A 26,486-nucleotide genomic window follows, 5' to 3' on the forward strand; every position below is an offset into this window, starting at 1 on the left:
GTATATCAAGGTTGGTTGTCATATTTTAGTATCAAAACTCAATTAGAGTCTCTTTATTAAATTTACTAGAGTCAACTTCGTTTAGGTTAGACAAGAAAGTATAGGAATATTAAGACATACAAGTATTACTTTGAAGAACATGAAGACGTATCGACTACAACGAAGACATCATCCTGACTTGACTTGTTTCAATTGCTAACATTTCTTTCAAGCCGTTTAAGATTGAAAACATAACATGCGAGGTTATTTATGATACTATAGTATTAGACTTGGTCACATTAGTATGACCAAAGTGTCAAGGAAGTATATGAATTACGAAGTATAACGTTTATCTTTTGAACTTCGTAAATGCGACATCGACATAGTCTGAGTAACTTGTTACTTAAACAAATATCCATTTGCATAATGAATTCACCGGAAATATTTGGCATATTCTTTTTGCATGTTCCTTTTCTAGAGTTGTGTGAATGAAAGTTCCTAGATAAATAATTGTTTTCAAAGTCAATGTGACAATGTAACTATTACTTTTGAAGAATGAGTGCACTAGGAGAAGCGTTTGTAACAAAATGGAGGTTGGATGAATATGTCATTGGTGGTTGCTTGGTGCATATGGAAGGAGGGACATGAATACCTTTTCCAACATACAAAACTAGATCCAAGGACTTCTGCTAGGAGAGCCCTTAATTTTGTAGTTTATCTTTATCAGTCTGCAAAAAGAACTAAGTTATGCTATTTAATCTGACTGTTTAACAATTTGAATAAAAACTCACTGGAGACCACCGATAAAACCTTTCCTTACTATAAACTCATCTTAAATAGAACCGAGGTACAAGTACACCACCAAATTTTTCGTTCGGCAACCTGAATGGACTAAACTCTAAAACAATTCTGAGAGTTACAACTTAATGAATCTCAATCAAGGAATAATATAAGAGCCTTTGTCTCTTTCTCTCACAATCAGTAGTAAAATAGAAACAAGTTCGTGAATCTGATTATACCGTTAGATTACTTGGACGATTCCAAAGATCAATATCCAAGATCAATCAAGTTGTATCCAACAAACAAGGATGGATGTATCTACTTTGATTGATTAACGTACTAATTATGATATTTCAATTATATAGATAAACAAATATAATGCGGAAAAGAAATAACACAGACACCATAAGTTTTGTTAACGAGGACCGCAACTGCAGAAAAACCCTGGGACCTCGTCTAGATTTGAACAACAAACTGTATTAAGTCGCTACATATTCTAGCCTACTATCAATAACTTCATACTGGAATGTAGTTGAGACTGAACACATTGTCACTGCGATCAGTTACAGTCACACTCCTTATGCCTCTTGAATCTCGCAAGACTCTGCGCAATTGATTCCCTTAGCTAACGTCCTTTACAGACTAAGAGTTGCTTCAACCTAAGCGAAAAATTTATAAACCAATTTGTCTCCCACAGATAAGCCTATTTTTATTTCCGTTCGATCGTTAGATCGGGTGAGATAAGAAATCGTTTGCAGTAGACTAGGTCTAGCAAACCTCGAAATCCGGTACTTACGACTCCCGAAGAGCAGCCTAGATTATTATTAACCTCACAAGAAAAGCAATAACTAGATACCAATGAAGAATTTCTTAGTTGTAATTTTTGTGGAATCACAACGACTGAGAGGAAGAACTTTGTCATTTTATCAATCTTACCTGTTGGAGCGAAAGCTCAAACAAACACTAGCAAGATTAGGATACACGAACTATCAAAGATAATAAAGTTATACCTGGATTCACGAATCCCTAAGTGAAGTATTTAAGTCGTTAAACCTAATTATGATTCTCAGAAACACTGGAAACCTATGTTAAGAGAGAATCGACTCTAATTAGAAACAAGGACACACGAAAGTGTCGGGATTAAGTTTTGCCAGATGCTTGAGCATCTCTTTATATAGACTTTCAAGATCGAGGGTTATGATTTAAGCTAAGATAGCTTTTTAATCAAGCCAACATATTTTACCATTAAATGAAATTCGACTTGAGATTCATGCTAAAATGAAGTGATTATTCTCCACCGTTAGATGGTTTAGCTTGAGATAAACACAGATAGAATATACGCTTGGATAAGGATGAACTGTAACCAAACCGTGTACAATGAATTTGTTCAATAACGGTTAACCAAAGTTAGCCATACGAACATAATAATATCATCCATTTTCATCAAACACTTTAGACTTAACTTGATAAACAACCATAACTTAATAGGTGATCAATTATGTCTTATATGTGTTTTAGAGTGTTGCTCAAATGCCAAATATTTCATAGAAATACTTTCAAGTGCATCTGAAACTATTCGACTCGTAAGTATGTGTACCAGGTACGTGTACTGCTTCCATTTCATGAGACACTCTGCCAAGGTATGTGTACCCTTAAGGCAGTTAAAATTCAGGGTATTTCAGTACGCATACTGGGTACGTGTACCACCCTTGTGTTCACGAGCAACAAAACTTTTTGGTATGCATACCGGGTATGTGTACCAACAAGTCGTTACCGAACTTAGACCTGCGCTAGTACGTGTACCGCTGATCTGGAAACAAATAGTTACACCAATACGTTTACTAGGTACTGTACTGTCCCTGTATCCAGATCTCAGTAGTTCTAAAACTCTCAATAATCAATTTGAAACATTCTCGAATAACATTAATAATAATCTTACACATATCAATGTTCCAGGTTATTTTCAAATGATTAACTCGAATCATAACCTAGTTCATAAATAATAAATTGTTCTTAACTAAATTCATCAAGTTGATGATTGACTTATAACTTAATTCATATTTCGAGAAAAGTATTCAACAAGATAAACTTGGCTCGAAATTTATATTGTGTTATAATTTAAAGTACACTTAGTTATACGACTTAGTCTCATAGATAAAATTATGAATACTTGAGTAAATAGGAATGGTTCAGTTTTCACATACTTTTTGTCGATGAAATCCTCCAAAGTCTTCAGTTGATCCCGTCATCAAATGGTGAACGCAGTGAAGTCTGCTACCCAACTACACACTTCTAACCTAGTCTGAGACATGACTAAAATGTAGAATAGAAATCAAGATATATTTTTGATCAACTAAATTTTCCAACAAGCTTGAGATGGCAACACTTGTGAGTTCGACCGAGCTATGCGCTAACACATCTTATTTTTAAATAATAGTTCTAATGGTATATGTGTAATCTTGCGTGATTTTGAAGGCAAAATGGGGCAACATTGAAAAAAAAAGGCTTAATAAAATCCTAAATCAGAGCAAGTAGAATGTCTAGCATTTCTAGAGCCAGTTAGGCAGTGTAAAGACTTGCTGATTATACACGTCATCATTAAAACTGATCTTATAAATAATATGGAATATGTCAACAACTCAGCTTCAACTATAACTTAGGGAAATGAATATATTCTGATTGATGCTTTGAGTATTTTAAACTTTCCAAAATTGACAACGTAATTTCGTTCCAAAAGTAAGTAATAAAGTAGCTGACAAGCTTAAGAAATTTAGTAGGTCTAGTATTTTATAAAGTCGGTTATTGTTAGACAACGCTTCCAATGAGATTTTCATTCTTTGCGTAAAAGAAAAAAATAGAAGCGATTTGGACATGGGTTTCTAAGCTATTAGCTTCATACTTTTCCCATATTCTGTTGAAACAAATTTGCCTATTATAGCTATTTTTGTTCTGTTTGGTTCTCAGACCTTTACCCATAAAGAAAAAATTCGAGTTTGTGGCTTTGAAAAGTTACAAATTTAACAATCTTCTACAGAGAAGACTGGTTTGATCCCCATCGGCTTAAATTTTCTATCAAAAGAGGCCTTCCTGTGAAGGCAAGGGATTATATATGGATTAACATTATTTCTGCGAAGTCTGTTAATCTTCTTATCTTAATAGTTTTATCTTATGTGGTAGTAAAACGACGGTTGCTGCTTCGGACATGTATTGAGTCCGGATGATGATATTTATTATCTTCAGTTCTTCACCATCATTACTACATCTCGAATTTTCGTTTACTCTTAGTTAAAATCTTAGCTATCTACATTATTTTTTGTAGTACTATGGATCTTGTTAACTCTTTTTGGATGGAATAATTTGGATAATTGTTTAGAATTTTCGTTTGCTCTTAGTTAAAACCTTAGAGCAACTGCAATGGTGCGACCATAACCAAAGACCAAAAACCAAAAAAAACTAAAAAATTGGATTTAGTCTGTGGTGCTACGCTACGGTGGCGGAGTATATTTAGTCGAGTGGGAATATAACGTTTGTTTGTTGTGGAGCGAAATTATAACGTTCGTCTGTACGAGGCGTACATATACATTACGTGTGTTGTGGGGTGTTGAAGAAACAAACACCTGTTGTGGGGCGTACATATAATTCACGCCGAAAAAACAGATGGAGATATTACTTACGCCTGAAATCAGGCGAACATTATAGGTTCGCCCAGTGTACACACGTACACCACATGTGAGGCGTTAAAACCTATTCTTCTCGGGTCTTCTCCTGTTTTCTACTTCTTTGTTGTAAAAACTAGGTTTTACAAAGTTGAGTTTTAAATAATTGATATGAATATGGAATTGGTTAAATACAATTGGGTATGAGTGTTTTATGTTTCTAGAGATGAATATGTGTATTGTATGTGAAAAAGACCATATTTGGTGTTTATGTAAATTAGGTTAAAAGAAGTTTTGAAATTTTCACATACATGTACAAGACCTAATTTGTGGGTTATATAGATGAATGAATATGTGTTTTCAAAATTTGTGGTTATGTAAAAAATTGTAGTTATGTAGATTATGTGTGTTATATATGTAGAAGAGATGATTTGTATGTATATAAATAGGGTTAAAAATAATTGACTATGTATCGATTTTTATTGAATTTTGAAGTGATTAATTTGAGTTGTTTTTTGGTTTATTTTTGGTGTTTGTGTAAATTAGGTTAATTTTTTTTTTTGAAATTTTGACAAACATGTACAACACCTAATTTGTGGGTTCCATAGATCAATATGTGTAATGAATATTTGTGGTTATGTAAAAAATTGTGGTTATGTAAATTATGTGTGTTATATATGTAGAAGAGCTAATTTGTATGTATGTAAACAGGGTTAAAAGCAATTGACTTTGTATTGATTTTTATGGAATTTTGAAGTGATTAATTTGAGTTGTTTTGAGGTTTATTTTTTGTGTTTCGAATATGTTCGAAATACATGTAGATGATTTAATTTGTGTTTATGGAATTATAGAATTTGGAATTAATATAATTTGTGTTTAATGAATTATAGAATTTAGAATAAAAATGTTTATGGACTTATAAAAATATGGAAGTATGATGAAGTTTTGTTGAGTTCAATATATGTGTATTTTGGTTTGAGGGTTGGTGTTTTAATTATGAAATTGCATCTATCGTGTGTGCACAGATGTTGAACAAATTAACATCGAGCTTCAATGGTCGCATAAAGACGAACAAGAGACAGAATTTTGTAGCCGACGAGGATTATAACTTAATCTCTACTGGTCAAATTAAGGAGATTGATGTTTCCGGGTTATGGAGGTTTCCTATACTGGAAGATGATAACCAGCACGCTTCTACGGACATCACATTTGCCGAGAATCAAAAATTTAAGTTTCAACATCGTGGTTCCCTGGCATCGGTAATCAATCACTATAAGTTTATTTCAAAACATAGTTTAGAGTTAAATATATTATTGAAAGAGTGGGATGGAAAAGTTTATTGAACATAGAATGTAGCGAAACCCAACATTCCGTGGTTGATTATATTGTTTAGCGGTTTTGGGATACAACAAACACTTTTCACTTCCCATTTGGTGAGATGGGGTTCACACCTCTAGATTGAGTCATGTTGACTGGACTGAGTATCGGCGATGGGCGTGACGTTTCGTATAATTCAGAGAAGTACCAATTTGAATAAGTTCGTGAGCATATTTTTCCGGATATCCAAGATGCCTCGCTTTGTCCAAAAGGCGCCTCGTGGGTTTGAAATTCAATCACAGTTACATATTTAAGCTCATATTTCGCAGAAGAAAAGTTGGTAGCGGCTGAAAATGATAACACCTTTGCTCATAGAGTAGCAATTGTCTTTTTTATGTATGTTTTGGGACATTGTTCTTTTCTAATGTAAAGACCTATATTGATGCCGGATGGTTAGCTGCTTTTGAAGATCTTGATGCAGTATCCAGGTATGACCGGGGTGGTGCCACTATTTCGAGATTGTATGCGGCACTCTGTTTAGCTGGTAGGAGACAGAAGGCACTAAACGGGTCCTTCCAAATATTAGAGGTAATTTTTTTTATCTAGTTCCTTCTTCCTTTCAATGTTTATTTTGTTGGGAATTTATTAAGTTGGCTAATTATTATTATGGAGTAGTTTTGGGGGTATGAATACCTGGGCATATGTCGACCAGACATCTTAAAGACTGATAATGAGCAAAAATGGCCTATAACTTCTAGATGGATGTACCGAGGAAGACGAATGATATTGTTCGTTGTAGGAATTTACTGAATAAGCTTACTGCTCAGCAAGTGACATGGCACCCATGGGGATCATACAGACAAGTCCTTAGACCTGATATGGGATGCACGACTACAAGGCTATCATACGCGAGATATATATTTTCTTGGAATGGCGTTTGTGAGTTAATAATTAAATTTTATTCGACCATTGTTGTTAAATGCCAATAACACCGTTCTTTAATTTTTAATGCTTATTTAAATAATAACATATTTACAACATGCATATTCTATTTCTAACTGTACAACATAGCATGTACCTCGGAAAAAGGTGTTGGAGGTAAAACCATCACACATTTGTGGTTTCCAAACACCTACACACAATTATTGGGAATATCGGCGATAAGCAAGCAAAACGCCTAAAAGAGTAAGGTTTGCTCGATGCAACAGAGATAGTGCAAGTTGTTCCGTATTATTTATATATACAGTATTGGAGAAAGGTAACTAACTTCAAAAATTATGTGACTCATCCTAATTGGGAACTCCAAACATATGGGTATGTCGGTGACTTGTATTTGTCCCTAATTGAACAACCTACTGAACATGTACCTATTACGCCTCAACAACAATTATCCCACGTAAGTGTACGTTCAAATTTATATTTTATATTTTCGAAAGATATGTGCTCATGTATTTTATTTTTTTATGACAGGACGAAGCTCACATATTATTTCAAGAACATGTTGATTTTAATCAACAATTTCGCGATTTTACATTAAAATAAACGAAGGAGAGGATAGACGTTATTATGAAGAAAGATGTAGAAATAGAAAGACTGAATAATAAGAACAAAGATTTGGAGAAACAACTGTCTCTTTTCCGTACGCCACACCCCCTCCAACCTCCCCTTGGATACGGTCCCTTTTCCCAAACAATGCCACCACAAGTTTGGAGTTGTATGAGTCAAGGATCATCTTCAACAATGTCCTTAGTCAATACTACTCCGAGAATGTATATGCCATTTATTCCACCGCGATCGGCGCCTTCGGATACGGATAATATGAATGGTTAATTTGGTATGACTATTTAGATGGTTTGTCTTTGGTGTTATTATGTCTTTATCTTTGCTGTATATAGTCATACTAGACCTGCTGATAGTTAATAGCTTATCTAATCTTTCAGCGAGTAGTCATTTCAAGTCTACTTTCTTCACTATCCCTTTATTAGTCCTCTCAAGTTTCAGCGAGTAGTCAGTGTGTCAAGTTTTTTGACCGTCCATTTAGGGAGTAGTCATATCAAGTCACTGACAAACACTTTATCTTTTTTGACAAACACTTTTTTTATTTTTTTTATTTTTTTTTATTATTATTTCTCTTATAAATGGGTTATAAATTCAAGACTTGATCGCTCAATATATAAATACCAACGCACCTCTTCTGCTTCAGATAGTAATGGAAAATTATGAGAAGACCGGTCACTATTGCTCTTCTGTTTCTTCTTCTTCTTCTTCTTCTTCTAATAGTAGTTTTAATTCCTTGGATGATGATTCAATAACAATTATGCAAAATAACATGGTCGTTAGTTTGGGAGTCCTTGTTACAAATTCAAACTGGCCTCAAACTCGTATTAAAATACCAAGAGATCGTGGTGTTGGAGCTGAACTTCTATGGAACGACTACTTTTCTCTGTACCCATGCTTTCCACCTAATGTATTTCGCAGAAGATTCAGAATGCGCCGACAATTGTTTAACCGAATAGTGGAACGTGTTGCGGCCGCAGACACTTATTTTGTTCAAAAGCCCGATGCTTGTGGAGTTCTTGGATTAAACCCTCATCAAAAAGTAATAGCAGCAGTCTGAATGTTAGCTTATGTATGTGTGGCAGATGCAATAGACGAGTACTTACGCATAGGAGAAACCACTATGTTGGAAGCTACTCGTAGGTTCTGTAAGACGGTTGTCTATGTGTATGGGAAATAATATTTGCGTGAACCAACTACGGATGATGTTGAACTGTTGCTCAAGCAAAACAAATACTGGGGATTTCCAGGGATGCTGGGTAGTCTAAATTGCATGCATTGCAAATGAGATGAATATCTGTTGGCAAAGTCAGAGGATTACACCGCGTATAAAAGGAGCGAAAGTATCATGTTAGAGGCAGTAGTGTCATATGATCTATGGTTTTGGCATGCATTTTTTGGTATGCCCGGCTCAAATAATGATATTAATGTGATGAACCGTTCATATGTTTTTCGAAGTCTTGTCATCGGAAAAGCACCACCAGTGAACTATGAGGTAAATGGACATTCATATGATAATATCGTATTATCTCGGGGATGGCATATACCGTAGCAACCCAACACCGGTTACTATATCAAGAGGCAATAGTGAGGAGCTTTCCAAAAATTAGAGCTGAGCAACGTGGTGTGATTCTTAGAGATGCACACAATACACTTGCAAGTATACAAGGTCAATATTTGTAATAAAAGAGTGAGTAGGGGTTTGTCCACAGGGAGAGGAGCATATGAGAAGTTTTCCTAGCTAAGGTGTGTAATGAGCTAAGGGCAGGCAAGGTTTCAGGCAGAGAAATAAGAACACAAGGTAAAGCAATAGAGAAACAGGCTAAGAACCAAAGCAGGGAAAGATAAGCAAAGAACCAAAAGTGCAGGGTAAAGCAATAAAGAAGCAGTTAAGAAAAGCAACAAACAACCAAGGCTTGGCAGCCAAGGGCAAGAGGCAGGATTGTGCACTGACTTCAGTGCACAGTAGCTACAAGATGCAGGAACATAAAAAGCAAGAAAATATAGCTGAAATGCAAACACACAGGACTTGAAAAAGTGACTGAAATTAAGATTGACTGAAAGAGAAGTGGTGGGTAAGCCAAGGCTTATGATCCACCTTGTGTCCTAATCAAGTGACATGGTCTAGGTTATGTTCAATCCTAAGCATACAACTAGAAATGAAAGAACACCAACTTGCTCACTAGTCTACCCCTAGCATTGGCTGTCTTTTGACAGTACAGCCAATCACAGGCTCTATGAACATTGACGTCTCTCATTTGCACAATCTAAACACAGCAGGGAAGAACTATCTAGCTCATTCACACTTGACAGTGCACAAGGCTTCACTGAGCCTTGGCCTGAAGATGATTAGCTCATGCTAACCATGAAGTGACAACATGCATACACTAACATAGATAATTCATACATAACTAGCAACATATCAGATAATTCAACACATAAGCAACTTGCAACTGTTAACTGAGAAGAACACTGAAATTTGAAATTCATAAAATTTTAGCAAATTCTCTACTGGCTAGTCCAGAGAGGTAAATAGTGTCCTTCACACACTCCCCACAACACCAATTTATACCCAATTACCCATTTAGGGTTTTCCCCCAATTTTCCCCCAAAATCAGTAGAACTAGGGTTTGGTGAAATTGATTTACCTACTGTTGATGAGATATTCGCTCCATCTCGTCGACCCAATCTTCTCCTGCTTCTTCTCGTTCCTCTCGAGCTCCAATTGATGCTTTAATCATCATATATATCCCCAATTTCTCACCTAGGGTTTCAGGCAGAGAGATGAGAAATTGAGGTTGTAAATGATGATTAAAGAGATGGTACGTGATGGGTTTAGGTAGAATAGAGTTGGGGAGAAATTAGTGGAGTGATTTGGGGTGAGGTGGTGGTGATGGAGACGGACATGGTGGTGGTACGGGGCATGGCGGTTCTGCAGAGGGGGTGATGGAGGAGGTGGTTCGATGGAGAAAGGGAAGGGTGCGTTTGTTTGAGGTGTAGGTGCTCGGTTGCTAGGGTGTTAGGCGGGCGTATCGAGTTTGATGTTCTGCGATGCTGAGTCACTGGATGCGAAGCTGGTAGGTAGATCGGACGGTGATGTGAAGTGAAGCTTGTAGCGACCGCTGGATTATATCATACAACGAAGTTAACGGCTCTAGATGGGGTTAGGTGTTGTAGTGTAAGGCGGAGATATCAAACTTTGATGCACAGCAAGGGAGCGACCGTTGGATTCAACTACCATCTAATCTGAAGGCTTGGAATTTCAGCGCTGTGGTGCTTGGCAGAGACTTCAGATTTTGATGCTCTATGAAGGAGCGACCATCGGATGCTTCTGGGAACTGATCTGACGGCTGAGAACGGAGGCGCTTTTGTGTGTAGAAAATGAGGTTGTGCGCACCATTCTTCGCGGCTTCCTTGCGTAATTTCTCCCGGCTTTTCACTACTTTTCTGCTCTTTTCGCTCCGCGACTCATCCGAACTTTATTTATTACCTACAAATGCAAAATTAATTAATAAAAATATTTATTCTTGAAAACAATGAAAATACAGAATATGGGGTAAAATGTAGAATTAATGCATAAAAGATGAGTTAAATTGCCAACAAAAAGGGATAAATATATACATTATTTGGCACTCATCAAATACCCCCAAACCTGAATTTTACTTGTCCTCAAGTAAAACAAAACTAAGGAAATCCTAACTATACCACTGTCGCTGGTCTCTCGAATGCATTTAGCGTATGCACTAAGCATTTTAAACCACTAAGTGTCCCTAGTGGACGAGTTGAAGTCTCGTGAAGGTTTACCAGAGGTGTGCCTACAAAACCTAAGGACAAAATATAAGCTCAGATTCCATCAAATGTGACATGTGCAAAACAGTTAAGCTCACAGCAAAATGGAGATGTCAATCTAGCTATCGAAGGCACAATCCTAGCACTGATAACAAAAAAAGACATGTGATAAGAGTGTAAAGTGTATCTACACATGTGTAAAGAAAGATCTGAAGTCATGACTACTAATCACCAAGAGATAGTTTCTCAGGCTAAGAACTGAGGTCGAAATCTAGCTAGCTGTCCGGACTTTACGAGAATTGTGAATGAGTTGGAGGTATTTCACAATTACTCGCGTTGTACATCAATGGCATACACCCTCCTTGCTTATTACAAAAAACAACAAAAGATGACTATTTACATGACTCTTATTTACATTGACTTCTCTTTTTATTTTTGGAACAAGAGATGATGGAATTGATAAATACTTGATTTTTTTGTATTTTTTGATATTTTTTTTCTTTTTTTTTTTTTTTTTTTTCTGAATATATACATCGTTTTTTTTTTTTTTTTTTTTTTTTTTTTTTTTAGGAAAACACTTTTGATACATAACAAAAGGAAACAAAAGATTACATGACACTTTGCAAGAGGTAGCCCTTTTTGATGCACCCAGTTAAATTCGATGGTTGTCTTTCTTAATGTAACCTCCACCTTCTATCCCAACCAACCAAAGAACAAGCTAGTCAAGTTTCGTTCAGTATTCTAAAGTGATTGGCAATCGTAACTTCCTATCAAACACCTTGAAGATCGAGGCCATACATGTATTGGTAGATCGTGCGCGTGCAAATTTCTTATCACTATGTGAATTGTGCTAGAATCAGGGTGCCTAAATATCTAGACTAAGACTCCTAATATACATATTTGCACAAGAGTCAACATTTCAAGGTAAATGAGCTCCATTTTTATGTTTTTTCATTTTTTAATTTTTTTTTGAATTTTTCAATTTTTTTCAAAAAGAGGAGTTGTTTTCAATTATGGCAATTATCATGGTATCTACTCTATACCCCCAAACCTAAACTAAACATTGTCCTCAATGTTTCAAAATATGGAAAGAATTATAAAACAATATATGAAGAGGAACATGCTGAGTAGAGTAAAAGGAGAGAGAATACCCGATTGTACGGCGACAGCTCGATTAAAACTCCGTTATTCACGGCAAAAATCCATCATATTAGCAGTCACAATGGATGAGCACAAAATATACACAAAAAGGAAATTTAACTAACACATTATCTACAAGAAAATTTTGGTTTTTAATGGGATTGGACTTTTTGGAAAAAAATTTGGTTTTGTTGGGATACATTTGGTTTTGATGGGAAAACGAAAAATTTTGGTTTTTAGGGAAACATTTGGAAAACTGTTTGGTTATTTAGGGAAAGAGTGGACCAGTTTAGTCCACATAGACTGGGTCCTCCAGGTCGGTTGTTTCAATGTCGGGTGGAAATGGCTCAAGGAATGGCTTTAATCTCTGCCCGTTGACTTTGAAAACGTTCTTGTTGGAGACATCCTCCACTCTACAGCTCCATGAGGAAAAACTGTGCGTACTAGGTACGGACCCTTCCATCTGGAACGCAGTTTTCCTGGAAAAAGATGTAATCGGGAGTCATACAGCAAGACTTTCTGACCAGGAGTGAAGGATTTGCGCAGAATACGCTTGTCATGAAATCTTCATCTTCTGCTTGTACAGCTTGGCACTGTCATAAGCCTCATTTCTCAATTCTTCCAACTCGTTGAGTTGAAGTTTCCTTTGAATTCCAGCTTCGTCCAGAGAAAGTTCAGCTCTTTGATTGCCCAGTAGGCACGATGTTCTAATTCCACAGGTAGATGGCACGGCTTTCCATACACTAGACGATAGGGGGACATGCCAATTGGTGTCTTATAAGCTGTTCTATAGGCCCACAAAGCATCATTCAATCTCAATGACCAATCTTTCCTGGACGGGTTGACCGTCTTCTCCAGAATGTGCTTAATTTCCCTATTAGACACTTCCACTTGTCCACTAGTCTGAGGGTGGTACGGAGTAGCAACCTTGTGAGTTATGCCATACTTGCGTACTAAAGACTCAAAGTACTTGTTACGAAAATGTGAACCGCCGTCACTGATGATAGCTCTAGGGGTACCAAAACGTGAAAATATGTTCTTTTAGAAATGAAAGTACCACCTTGTGGTCATTTGTTCTGGTTGCTATGGCTTCTACCCACTTAGAAACGTAATCAACTGCGACTAGGATGTACAACTTGCTGTCAGACATGGGAAATGGACCCATGAAGTCTATCCCCCAAACATCAAAAATCTCCACAATCAAAATGGGGTTATAACCGGAAAAGCCATCTAGAAAACAGTAGTGACTGTGTCCAGACACACGTTCTAGCATTTGGTCAATGAAAGGGAGCGGGAAGTGATCCTTCCTTGTTACTGTGTTCAACTTCCTGTAGTCGATGCATACTCGCCATCCTGTGATTGTACGAGTAGGGACTAATTCATTCTTGTCGTTCTGAACAACAGTAATGCCTGACTTCTTAGGCACAACTTGAATGGGACTAACCCATTTGCTATCGGGAATTGGGTATATGATACCCGCATCAAGTAGTTTCAGGATCTCTCCTTTGACTACATCTCTCATGTTAGGATTAAGTCTCCTTTGCATTTCCCTCGATGGTTTGGCATTCTCTTCAAGGTTAATGTGGTGCATGCAAATGGTGGGACTAATTCCTTTGAGATCTGAGATGGTCCATCCTAAGGCCTCTTTGTGTTCCTTAAGTACTTCTAAAAGCTTACTTTCCTGTTCCGTGTCTAAACATGATGAAATAATGACAGGTAAAGTATCAGAAGAACCTAGGAATGCGTACTTCAACGTACTAGGCAATGGTTTCAATTCAAGCTTGGGTGGCTCAACAATGGATGGAATAAGCTTGGAATCAGAGAATAGGGGTTGTTCCACTTCATATTTCCTTTCAGTGACGTCCATTTGAGGTACAGATTCGAGCAGAGATAGGACGTCACTACAGTATGCATCATCATAGAAATCAGGGTTAAAGTTCTCCATACATGCTTGAAAGGGGTCGACGGATAGAATGTTAGTCAACGAATCTTGCATTAATCCTTCAATCATATTAACTTCATGCACATCATCATCATCAAGATTCACAGGTTGTTGACTAATATCGAACACATTCAATTCTACCGTCATGTTACCAAAAGACAGTTTTAACACTCCATTCCGACAGTTGATGATCGCGTTGGACGTAGCCAAGAAAGGACGTCCTAAGATGACAGGAATGTGACAGTCTGGGTTTTGTACAGGTTGAGTGTCTAAGACAATGAAGTCTACGGGAAAATAGAATTTGTCAACCTTGATCAAAACATCTTCCACCACTCCACGAGGAATCTTGACAGATCGGTCTGCCAGTTGTAGAGTGATAGATGTTGGTTTCAACTCCCCAAGACCTAACTGCTCATAAACAGAATATGGCAGTAGGTTAACACTTGCACCTAGGTCTAATAACGCTTTATTGACCGTGTGTTCTCCTATAGTGCAAGAAATTGTTGGACATCCTGGATCCCTAAACTTGGGTGGAGTTTTGTTCAGAATGATGGAACTCACCTGCTCAGCTAAGAAAGCACGTTTTTGCACATTGAGCTTGCGCTTTTGAGTACACAAGTCTTTGAGGAATTTGGCATAAGCAGGGATTTGCTTGATTGCTTCAAGAAAAGGAATGTTGATGTTGACTCTCTTGAACAGATCTAACATCTCATTGTAATGGGTACTTTTCTGTTGATAGATCAATCTTTGAGGAAATGGAGCAACAGGAAGATGAGTTGGCAAAGGGACATTCACAGCAGTAGAATTGTCAGATTTTCCAACTTGCTCAGATTCTTTGGTTTTCTGGGGTTGTGGAGACAACGTGGAATTTGTATCAGATCATTAGGTTCGCCTACGTTGTTCTCGATGACTTTACCACTTCGGAGGGTGGTAATGGCATGGATTTGATCAGGTGAGGTTTCAGTGCAGGATGTTGTGCCTGTTTGAAATATCCTCTTTGGATTTTGTTGGGGTTGGCTCGGAAGTTTACCCTTTTCTCTCTCACATATTTGATCCATCTTTTGATCTAGATTTTTCTGACTTTGCATCAAACTCTGGAACATTTCCTCTAGGTGGACAATCTCTTGTCGGTATTGTGTTGAGGATATGATTGTTGTTGAGAGTTTGATTGTTGTTGAGGGTTTCTCGGGTGTTGATAACCTTGATTGTTCTGATATCCCTGATTGTTTTGATAGCTCTGATTGGGTTGAGATGGTCCTCCTTGAGTGGGTCCTTTTGACCATGAAAAGTTAGGGTGGTTTCTCCATCCTGGATTGTAGGTCTGTGAATAAGGGTTATGCTCTGGTTTCTGAAACATGGCATGTGCCTGTTCAAGCCTAGACTCCTGGACTGCAAGCAAATCTGGACAATTTTGGAATTGATGGTTGGGGTCGTTACAAGCAGCACAAACAGATGAAGCGACATGTTCTCGGAGAGTAGTGGTGGAAGGTTTTGAATTTTTATGTAGTTCTAACTCTTCTAATCTCCTAACTATTGATGCCATGTTTGCTCTACCCTCAAAATCCGCTTCAATCCTAAAAGCCTTTGCTTCGGATGTAGTCTTTCTGGTTTCACGGATGGATTCCCACTGTTGCGTCTTTTCAGCTACTTCAATCAAGAAGTCCCAAGACGCGTCAGCAGTTTTATCTACGAATAGACCATTACACATCGACTCAACCGTTGTTCGGGTGGACACATCTAGACCTTCATACAAAATTTGCACAAGTCTCCATTTTTCAAAACCATGATGGGGACATTGGAGCAATAATTCATTGAATCTCTCCAGGTATCTAGCTAAGGTCTCACCTTCTAATTGCACAAAGCTATTCAGACTTTGACGAATTGTCGCAGTCTTGTGGTTCGGGAAAAACTTTTTGAAAAACTCCTTTATGAGGTCATCCCATGTCATGATGGATTGAGGCTGTAAAGCATAGAGCCAGGCCTTTGCCTTATCTTTCAGGGAAAGGAAAAAGCCTTAACTTCAGGGTTTCGTCGGTCATTTGAGTGAAACGCAGAGTTCCACAAATTTCCTCGAATTCTCTCACGTGGTGGTACGGGTTTTCATTCTCAACACCTCTAAAAATAGGAAGCATCTGTATTGTGCTAGATTTCAGCTCATAATGGCCATTAGCCTCGGGCAGCAAAATACAGAAGGTTGACTGGCTCTAGTTGGGTACATATAATCCTTGAGGGTACGTGGTTCTCCCATTGTTTCTGGTTGATCTGGACTGTCTCCCTCAGAACTTAGAATTTCGATAGGTTCGTCTGGGTTAATTCTAACAAGTCTGTTTGTCTGGTCTCTGTAGGTCACAATCATGTCCTAGTAGGTACCTTAACTAACATGTTGGTCAGACAGAGCAATCGGAAACAATTTGGCCCAAGGGTTATGAAGAATTGGTTTTGAATGGGTTTTGGTTTAAAGAAGGGTTTTGTTTTTGGTTTAAAAATTTTGGGTTTTGAAAATTTTTGAACTAAACCTAGCATAAATTATCACAACTCATAAAAGAAAAAAAAACAATAATAATAATTAAAACAAACCCATAAAAGAAAAAAAAAAAAAAAGAAAAATAAAGAAAAAAAAAAAGAAAATAAAAAAATTATTACAATCCCAAATAAAAAAAAAGAAAAAGAAAATAAAAAATTATTACAATCCCAAATAAATAATTAAATAATTATTACAAGCCCAAATTTGAATTTAAATGAGGCCCAAGTGGGTTAACTCATGGGTTAGGCTTACTTGTTTTTGGAGGGAAGCCCAAAAATAGGCTTTTAGTCCCCTTTTAGTTGCAAGGCCCAGTTGGGCTTTAGGATCGTCCTAGCAGCTCACGTCCAAGCCCAGCAGCACAGGTGGAGCAGAGCCCAGCAGCAGCAGCAACGGAGCCCAGCTGAAGTTGCAAGCCCAAGCAGAAGAAGTTGCAAGCCCAGAGAAGTTGAGGTTACTGAGCCCAGCTCAGTTGGTTCAAGCCCAGTTCAGAGATTGTTGCACAAGCCCAGCAGAAGAGGTTGGCAGCAGGCCTGGCAGCATCAGTTGGCAGCAAGTTGGCAGCAAGTTGGCAGCAAGTTGGATCAGAAGCAACAGCAGCAGCAGCAGCTAGGCAGCTTCAGTTGGCAGCAAGCTTGGCAACAGCAACAGCTTGGCAGCAGCAGCTTCTCAGCAGCTTCAGCAACACTTGCAGCAGCAGAGCAACACTTGCAGTTGCAGCAGCAGCTAGGCAGCATCAGTTGGCAGCAAGCAACAGCAACAGCAGCAACTTGGCAGGGCCAACAACAGCAGCAGACTCTGAAAACTTCAAAAATATGACAGCCAGCTCCCCGGCAGCGGCGCCAAAAACTTGATATGGATTCTAAGAGATGCACACAATACACTTGCAAGTATACAAGGTCAATATTTGTAATAAAAGAGTGAGTAGGGGTTTGTCCACAGGGAGAGGAGCATATGAGAAGTTTTCCTAGCTAAGGTGTGTAATGAGCTAAGGGCAGGCAAGGTTTCAGGCAGAGAAATAAGAACACAAGGTAAAGCAATAGAGAAACAGGCTAAGAACCAAAGCAGGGAAAGATAAGCAAAGAACCAAAAGTGCAGGGTAAAGCAATAAAGAAGCAGTTAAGAAAAGCAACAAACAACCAAGGCTTGGCAGCCAAGGGCAAGAGGCAGGATTGTGCACTAACTTCAGTGCACAGTAGCTACAAGATGCAGGAACATAAAAAGCAAGAAAATATAGCTGAAATGCAAACACACAGGACTTGAAAAAGTGACTGAAATTAAGATTGACTGAAAGAGAAGTGGTGGGTAAGCCAAGGCTTATGATCCACCTTGTGTCCTAATCAAGTGACATGGTCTAGGTTATGTTCAATCCTAAGCATACAACTAGAAATGAAAGAACACCAACTTGCTCACTAGTCTACCCCTAGCATTGGCTGTCTTTTGACAGTACAGCCAATCACAGGCTCTATGAACATTGACGTCTCTCATTTGCACAATCTAAACACAGCAGGGAAGAACTATCTAGCTCATTCACACTTGACAGTGCACAAGGCTTCACTGAGCCTTGGCCTGAAGATGATTAGCTCATGCTAACCATGAAGTGACAACATGCATACACTAACATAGATAATTCATACATAACTAGCAACATATCAGATAATTCAACACATAAGCAACTTGCAACTGTTAACTGAGAAGAACACTGAAATTTGAAATTCATAAAATTTTAGCAAATTCTCTACTGGCTAGTCCAGAGAGGTAAATAGTGTCCTTCACACACTCCCCACAACACCAATTTATACCCAATTACCCATTTAGGGTTTTCCCCCAATTTTCCCCCAAAATCAGTAGAACTAGGGTTTGGTGAAATTGATTTACCTACTGTTGATGAGATATTCGCTCCATCTCGTCGACCCAATCTTCTCCTGCTTCTTCTCGTTCCTCTCGAGCTCCAATTGATGCTTTAATCATCATATATATCCCCAATTTCTCACCTAGGGTTTCAGGCAGAGAGATGAGAAATTGAGGTTGTAAATGATGATTAAAGAGATGGTACGTGATGGGTTTAGGTAGAATAGAGTTGGGGAGAAATTAGTGGAGTGATTTGGGGTGAGGTGGTGGTGATGGAGACGGACATGGTGGTGGTACGGGGCATGGCGGTTATGCAGAGGGGGTGATGGAGGAGGTGGTTCGATGGAGAAAGGGAAGGGTGCGTTTGTTTGAGGTGTAGGTGCTCGGTTGCTAGGGTGTTAGGCGGGCGTATCGAGTTTGATGTTCTGCGATGCTGAGTCACTGGATGCGAAGCTGGTAGGTAGATCGGACGGTGATGTGAAGTGAAGCTTGTAGCGACCGCTGGATTATATCATACAACGAAGTTAACGGCTCTAGATGGGGTTAGGTGTTGTAGTGTAAGGCGGAGATATCAAGCTTTGATGCACAGCAAGGGAGCGACCGTTGGATTCAACTGAGAACTGATCTGACGGCTGAGAACGGAGGCGCTTTTGTGTGTAGAAAATGAGGTTGTGCGCACCATTCTTCGCGGCTTCCTTGCGTAATTTCTCCCGGCTTTTCACTACTTTTCTGCTCTTTTCGCTCCGCGACTCATCCGAACTTTATTTATTACCTAAAAATACAAAATTAATTAATAAAAGTATTTATTCTTGAAAACAATGAAAATACAGAATATGGGATAAAATGTAGAATTCATGCACAAAAGATGAGTTAAAATGCCAACAAAAATGGATAAATATATACAATATTTGGCACTCATCACAACGCGGTCGTGCAATGCGTAACAAAGATAAGCATATTCGCTTGCGTGATGACTTGATCGAACATATATGGTCAGAATATGGGAATTAAAAAGTTGGACATGAGGATATGTTTAATTGTATGGGTTGTTTTTTTTATGAAAATTGATGTTTGTCATTTTCTTTATATCTTCACTTTGGATAATAATAAAATCATTTTCTTTTCTTCTTGTCGATACTATATTCTTATCCCCGTGGATTACTTTTTTCTTATCCCAACAGATTATGATCGATTCATGTCCATTCATATTTTTTCTTTTTATCTTATAAAACTACAGACTTCTTATTCTTCTTTTTTTCTCTAACCACAATAATCTCTTTGTCCGTGATTCACCAACGAAATATGAAAGAATTCACTAAAGAAGAAGATATTGGTGTTGTGCAAGCATGGATCAATGTTTCGACTGATCCACTTTATTCAGGGCAACCCCACAACCGGTTTTGATCAAATGTTTTTGAAATATTCGATACGATAACAGGTAATGAAAATACTAGAACTAAGAAAAATGTTGAAAATAGGTTCAATCGCATCAACGAGGAGGTGCAAACTTTTATTGTGTTTCAGGCTGATGTTAACATACGGAATCCTAGTACGGCGTATGAAGAACGGGTGAGTATTTTTTTTTTAAATCCTATGCTTAGAGTTATATTTAAGCTAAACATATCTAACTTATTTTTCTTTAAATTTGCAGAAAATTACTGCTCGGTTAGAATATTACCAAGAGACAGGCAAAGAATTTGAGCATGTATGAAATCTTCAAATCAAGTCTTGGGTACTACAATCCTGACGAATGATTAAATTAGAATGTTATATGTTTCCTATAACTGTTGTTCGTAAGATGCTGATCAATACTTTGGCAGTATTTTTTGACGAATGATTTTATTTAAATCTATTATCTCTTTTTTATGTACTCATCATCAAGTTTTAATTAAGGTAAGTTGTTTCAAAAGGGTTTAAATTTAATTCAATTCAATGGAAATAAAATTAAAATCCAAAAATTACATAATAATACATACTAAAACATAATTAAACTACTAAAACTATTAATCACTTATTAGGCGAAATAATTAAGGTTTGAACTATTCCGCCTTTGTGTTAAAATTGGTTTCTTTTATTTCGCACTATGTCCGCCTTCCGAAGTTCGAAGTACTCCTTCTGTACAAGATCCAATTTATCAAGATCCATCGTAATGATGCGAAATTCTTCGTCTTCAACTTGCTTGGCTATTTTTGCCGCATGTTCAGCTTGTTTTGCTGCAAACTCGGCTGCTCTTTGTTCCATCTTGAATCTTGATTGTGCTTGGTAATGAGTATTAAAATTTTGTTGTTCTTTAATAATCATCAATTCCTCTTGGGCAGTGGATTTCTCTCTCCCTGTTTTCTTCAATCGTTTCGATGCTTTTTTCCCCATCTTACAGAGATATGTGTTCTCTATGTCTCCTATATTTGTATCGTTGTCGGACTCGCATTGAGTTGTTGGATGCTGTCCTTCCTCATCTTCCTCATTATTCTCATAACTGTCCAAATCGTGAGTCGTATTGAATAGAAAAGTCGATCGCTGATTATATTTTATATTTTCTATGACAATTGGGTAGCACTCTTTGTGCTTAAATTTTTTTCCATCATTGCACTCCTTGAACCGCTTGTTTACTTCTTCAAGTTTTTAATGGTTTTAAAAAAAGTTCAGTTCATGCGCGTGTAAATAATAGAAAATAATTGTTCAAAAAATAAAGAATAATTGTCTTCTTTTCAGGACCCCATCCAGTATGATATTCACCTTCCACTTCCGCCTCTTTTGCTGAGAACAACGCCACATCTTTACTTATTCCCTGAAATCGTTTTTGCCACAAACTCCAAGACCGCTCTGGTTTCTTAGGTAATTGAAGTTCAATAGCATCTTTGATACGAGTCCACAACGCTGCTTCTGATTGATCAGTTCCAACACCAAGATCTTCAATTGATCAGAATTTTACACATCGTTACATCTTCGATTGTTGAAAAATTTGGACCTCGTGCTACTCGTGGTGCCATTGTAAACGATTCAATGAAAATATTCTAAATGATTTGAAAGACGAAATAATACTTCTTCTTCATGTTCTGATAGATAGTTTGAATCAGTAGTTGTGGGGAAATATTAAAGGAATTCATTTGTATATATAGGTGTATGAAAGAAACCATTTGACATTTGAAATTTCCAACGTTCGAAAATATCTTTCAAACTTTCCAACGTTCCAAAATATCCAGCGTTCAATTTTCTCTAACGTTCGAAGATACCAATGGTATAAACCATTTTCTCTAACGTTCGAAAATGGTTCGCTCAAGGCGGAGGTATAAAGTTCGCTCAAGCTTAGGCGTGAGCTTTATGCACGCCTGTATGGGGCGGTCTTATACCTTACGCCTGAAAGAGGCGATTATATATACTTCGTCTAAATGGGGCGAGCTTTAAATGTGGGCCTGTAACCTGGCGGACATTTTACTTACGGCTCTTCAGGCGTACTTTATATCAACGCCTAACTGAAGCTTAAATTATATGGACGCCTCACCAACGGCACGGGAAATATACATCCGGTTCAACTGAAACGTAAGTTAAAAGCTCGCCTATTAACAAACGTATTTTTAAACTTCGCTCGACCAAACTTGATCCGGGTTTCAGACCAAATATACTCTGATGTTTGGTTTTAGTCTAGTTTTTACTCTTTAGTACGTTCGACTGTGATTGATTTCTGGACCAAATTTTTGATTTTAGTCGTCCACTATGGTTGCTCTTAGCTATCTACATTATTTATTTTTGTAGTACTATGGATCTTGTTAACTCTTTTTAATTGGAACAATTTGGATAATTGTCTAGTCTAAAAATTGGGAAGTATAAATTTCAGTTAGAAAAAAAATCTAAGCATAAACAAAATATAAAATACACATGCTTCTGTAAAGATCCATGAGGCCTTAGCTTTACTCACTCGGCCGTTGAGAAAAGAAAATAGGAAAGGTTCCGGTAAAGAAAGAAGGAACTTTCACTTTTTGGTACGAACAATTGATAAAGAAACCTACTACTTTTTTACACCAGGGGCACGCAATCATGTACTCAATTCCTTCTCCATAACATTCTCTCAACGGGGCTGTAACTGAATGACAGATCCATGACTCCCACTTGATTGAACGTTTCTCACCTTTATCAAGGGTGATCGTCCAAGTTGAAGATCAAAGAATCAATCTCTTTATAAACTACAAAAGAATGAATTACAAGAAATATGCCTTTGGACCCAACAGGAGACCGGGACATATATTTCAGCCACATGTTATTAGGATCAAGTTTACTCAACCCCATTTGCAATGCATTTGGACCTTGTGTCTGGAATCTCTCTAGTTCTCTATAAACCTAACCTTTCCACTTTGTTTCCTACCCCTACTAAAATTACAAAATGTGATAAAGATACACGTGATATTGGTACATCTGGAAAAACTACACTGAGATTTGAAGAATCAGACAACTTTCTCTGAATGAATGAATTCCTTGGCATTGTCTGTACCTCTTGGGTACCATCCCCTACCCAGCTCTTATCAAATCCAAGCTAACACCACCAGCAATATCACGAGATCGTACCATTGTACCGTTGGTGTTCTTCTTCTTCTCAGTAGGTGTCCTACCCCTCCACTTGACGTGGTTGTATTGGTAGCTGTGCCCACTGCACTAGTCTTGTTCGTCCCTAACATCTTACTGCACCAACAAATAGATATGAAATCGAAATGATAATCAAATTAATTTTGATGATTTTTGGCTTGTGTGGCCGCTAAACCACTATAGACAATTAGTATTTGGTCAACCAAAATGTCACGTCAGGTGATTAACCGAAGATTTAGAGAAAACCAATGTAAAGAAAAATGTAAACATTCTCTAATTCTCTTTTTATCAGTTCAGGAGCAAAACTGATCGAGAAGAGGAGACCAACCAATCTTGGTCACTGCCACCTGCTCTATTATTAATTTGCTTTTTGTTGCATGGAAATTTCTGCACCGTTCATATATAGCTACACAATGTGAGATTCTACACAATGTGATCCCAGAGACTATCAAGGCTGAAAAAAGCTAGATGCAAAACTGTGGGCAAATGCTTTTGGTCGCATTTAGGGGTCTCCCAACTAATGAATTAGAAGTATTTTTGTTTGAAATGACATTATTGTCCCATTCCTTAAAGAAGCCTCGAATCGTTTTTATAAATTCTTAACTTAATTTACCAAAAAAACACTAACTTCCTCACCTTCCAGGAAAAATACAGCTCCCCTGACCTGAAAACACAAAAACAAAAACAAAATCAACATCAATGACAACACCGTCGCACAGCTCACAGCTGCAAGTTAGGAGAACAAAAACATTTCAACTTTTAATGGTGGTTACTGGTTAATCAATATGTAATTAACTACTGTATCACACAACTGCTTCTCATTATCAAAAAAAGGTATGAAAAAAAGAACAAACTTTTCTTAATTTACTAGTACTTCAAGCTCACGTTACTTATTAATGCTTGATTAACTAATGCCGTAATCATGTCGGTGCATATTGCCAAATTAGCAAATTATGAGAGAGAGAGAGTAAGAAACTTACTTGGGTCTGTAGTAGTGATCATGGCAACGCCTTTGAAATCACAAGAACCAGAAGCTCTATCTTGTTTCTGATAATAACTATCAAAAGCATAAGAAGCATGGTGTTTCACATCATTAGGTTGATAACAATTTTCCCCTGGTTGAATTTCAGAACAATTAGCTCTACCAGGTCCACAAGCCCAATCAAGAGCTGCCTGCAATGTTTTCGAATCGACATCATCCATCACAACACAATAAGTCTGATTAGTAGTATCATTCCCTAAAAATGTCCCAGTTCCAGAAACATGAAGTAAATAAACTGGTGTTGAATTCCCATAAAACAAACCCCAATTAGCTTCTGAAACCGGGTTCGCCCTTAAATCTTCGTTAAACAATTCATAAATATAAACACTTGAAGTAAGTTCAGGATGTAATGGCGTTCCACTTCTATCGAAAACATGTTTAATCAAGTTTGAATTATAAGTATCAGCATTGTCAATTGTTGCATAAGGTTCTTTAGAATCACCAATTGACGGCCACCCAGATTCAGTAACAAGAACTACAACATCACTGACATTCAAATTCTTCATCGAGAAATACGCAGCATCAATCATGGCATCAAGAACATTTGAATAGTGAAGCAATGTGTTTGGATCAACCATTTCTTTGGAAGGCGTTAACGGTCTGAACAATGAATTATCCAAAGGAACAACACCTTTATTCTGCATAAAAACATAATAAGGATAGAAATTCATCATCAACGGAGCCTTGGTTCTCGACAAGAACTGAAGCAAAGGAAGTAAAAATGGAGTTAGGGTTTGATTAAAAAATGCTTGAGATGGGGGGAATGTATCTAAAATGATCGAAGCAGCGTGAGGAGTTGAAATCTTAATATCATTATGAAGATTGGAAGCTACTAAACTATTATAAAGAGATTCAATTGCAGGTAAAAGGATTGGAGCTGAAGAAGGATTAGTAGTGAAAACTTCATCACCAACTGAAATCGAAGTAATTAGGGTTTGTGGATAAAAAGCAACTACATTTCTTTGAATCCAAGTAGCAGCTGTAGTATTTGAAGAACCAATAGCAATTAATTGATTATTAGGGACACTTATGATGACTCTGATTTTAGTATGAGAAAGTGCTTTTAAAATGTCGGCATTGGAATCGAATAATCGAATATGAGAAATCTTCTGCGACTGTAGAAATGTAATTAGTTCTTCTGGTGATAATAAATTTGATACATCTGTTCCTATGTTTATCCCAACAAATGGTGCATCTTTTGCCTCTGCTTCACTCCCTTCAACACAAAAAATAAATAAAAAATAAAATTAGAATCAAATTTCAAGAAAAATTGAACACTTCTTTATAAAGGGGTTGTTAGTTACCTGAAGTGAAGATAGAGAAAGAAAATAGGAGGAATAGATAGAAAAGTGAGTTAAAATCCGCCATTAACAAGAAACTGAAGCTTTTTAAGCTCTGTTTTATCTTGCTGTTTACTTGATATTACAGATCTTTGCATGATCTTTGAGGTAGGGAAAAGGTGTGTTTCGGTAAATGTAGATTTTGTAGGTGAGTTTTGGGTGGGAAAACATTAGCTGCTAAGAGAGGAGGTATGGTATTATTGATATGGAAGTAGGAATGGGAGATGAACAGAGGAAGACCTAATGACGGACGAGGTTCGTCGTTCGTGACTTCGTGTTCATTGTCGGGTTCAGTGAATTTTATTTTGTTTATTTTGTTTGGTTAGCTGAGGACTGGGGTAATTATTTATTTATATCTGCTCTGGCAGAACAGACTGAGAGGTAAGACTCACACAGTGTCGTTTTCTGCTTGCGTGTTGCATCAAATAATTTGGTGAACTTAAATGACTCGTGGGATTACAGATGCCTTGGTCTCGCAGCTCTCGACTCTCAAGGATTTCCCCAAAATTTCCAGTCACTTCTAGGAGTATTCCTCAACAAGATACAACAAAAGCATATAATCCTGGGAAAAAAAGAAACAAAAGATTAGAGGAACCGTTGGGACAGTGGATTCCTTAGAGCAGTTTCGATGGAACGAACAAATTTCAAATTTGTTCATTTTGATTCCATTATGGACTCAACAAACATGAAAAATGGATGTTTAAACCAATAAATTTGTTGGTTTGTTCATTGAGTTGGAGGATGTAGCGAGCGTTTGATGATAGGTCGGGCGATCTTCACTCCAGCGCTGGCGTTGGAGACAAAACAGTTTGTGCTTTTCTTTCCTGCGCGCGCTCTTGATTAAAGCGCCGGAGCTTGTCCTTCCAGCACCGTGTTTTTCGTAGAAGCGCCAACGGCTGAATCTGGACGGCTGAAAACTCTTGTGATCTAACGGCTATAATTTTTGGATTCTATAAATACTCCTCATTTCAACTCCATATTCACACATTCTACA

The 26,486-nt window shown here is 37.6% G+C and overlaps 1 protein-coding gene across 1 annotated transcript; it reads right to left on the reverse strand.

Moving 5' to 3' along the window:
• Positions 1-22,682: 22,682 nt before the first annotated feature.
• On the reverse strand, positions 22,683-25,801 carry LOC113305268 (glucan endo-1,3-beta-glucosidase 1-like). The gene is made up of 4 exons (XM_026554343.1): positions 25,457-25,801; positions 24,091-25,368; positions 23,747-23,774; positions 22,683-23,206 (listed from the first exon to the last, which is right to left on the reverse strand). Exons 1-4 carry the CDS (start codon positions 25,518-25,520, stop codon positions 23,050-23,052), a joined length of 1,527 nt encoding a protein of 508 aa, XP_026410128.1. The 5' UTR covers positions 25,521-25,801; the 3' UTR covers positions 22,683-23,049.
• Positions 25,802-26,486: the final 685 nt, after the last annotated feature.

Source organism: Papaver somniferum, chromosome 1, assembly GCF_003573695.1.
Source record: "Papaver somniferum cultivar HN1 chromosome 1, ASM357369v1, whole genome shotgun sequence".
Classification (NCBI taxonomy): domain Eukaryota; kingdom Viridiplantae; phylum Streptophyta; class Magnoliopsida; order Ranunculales; family Papaveraceae; genus Papaver; species Papaver somniferum.

Bases quoted from the DNA above. Each gene is read 5' to 3' on its own strand.
- LOC113305268 (XM_026554343.1), bottom strand. From the start codon at position 25,520: ATGGCGGATTTTAACTCACTTTTCTATCTATTCCTCCTATTTTCTTTC. The intron at 23,775-24,090 runs GTAAGTTTCTTA...TTGTGTTTTCAG, and splicing joins GATCACTACTACAGACCCAA to GTCAGGGGAGCTGTATTTTT. The intron at 23,207-23,746 runs GTGAGGAAGTTA...TTGTTGGTGCAG, and splicing joins AGCTGTATTTTTCCTGGAAG to TAAGATGTTAGGGACGAACA.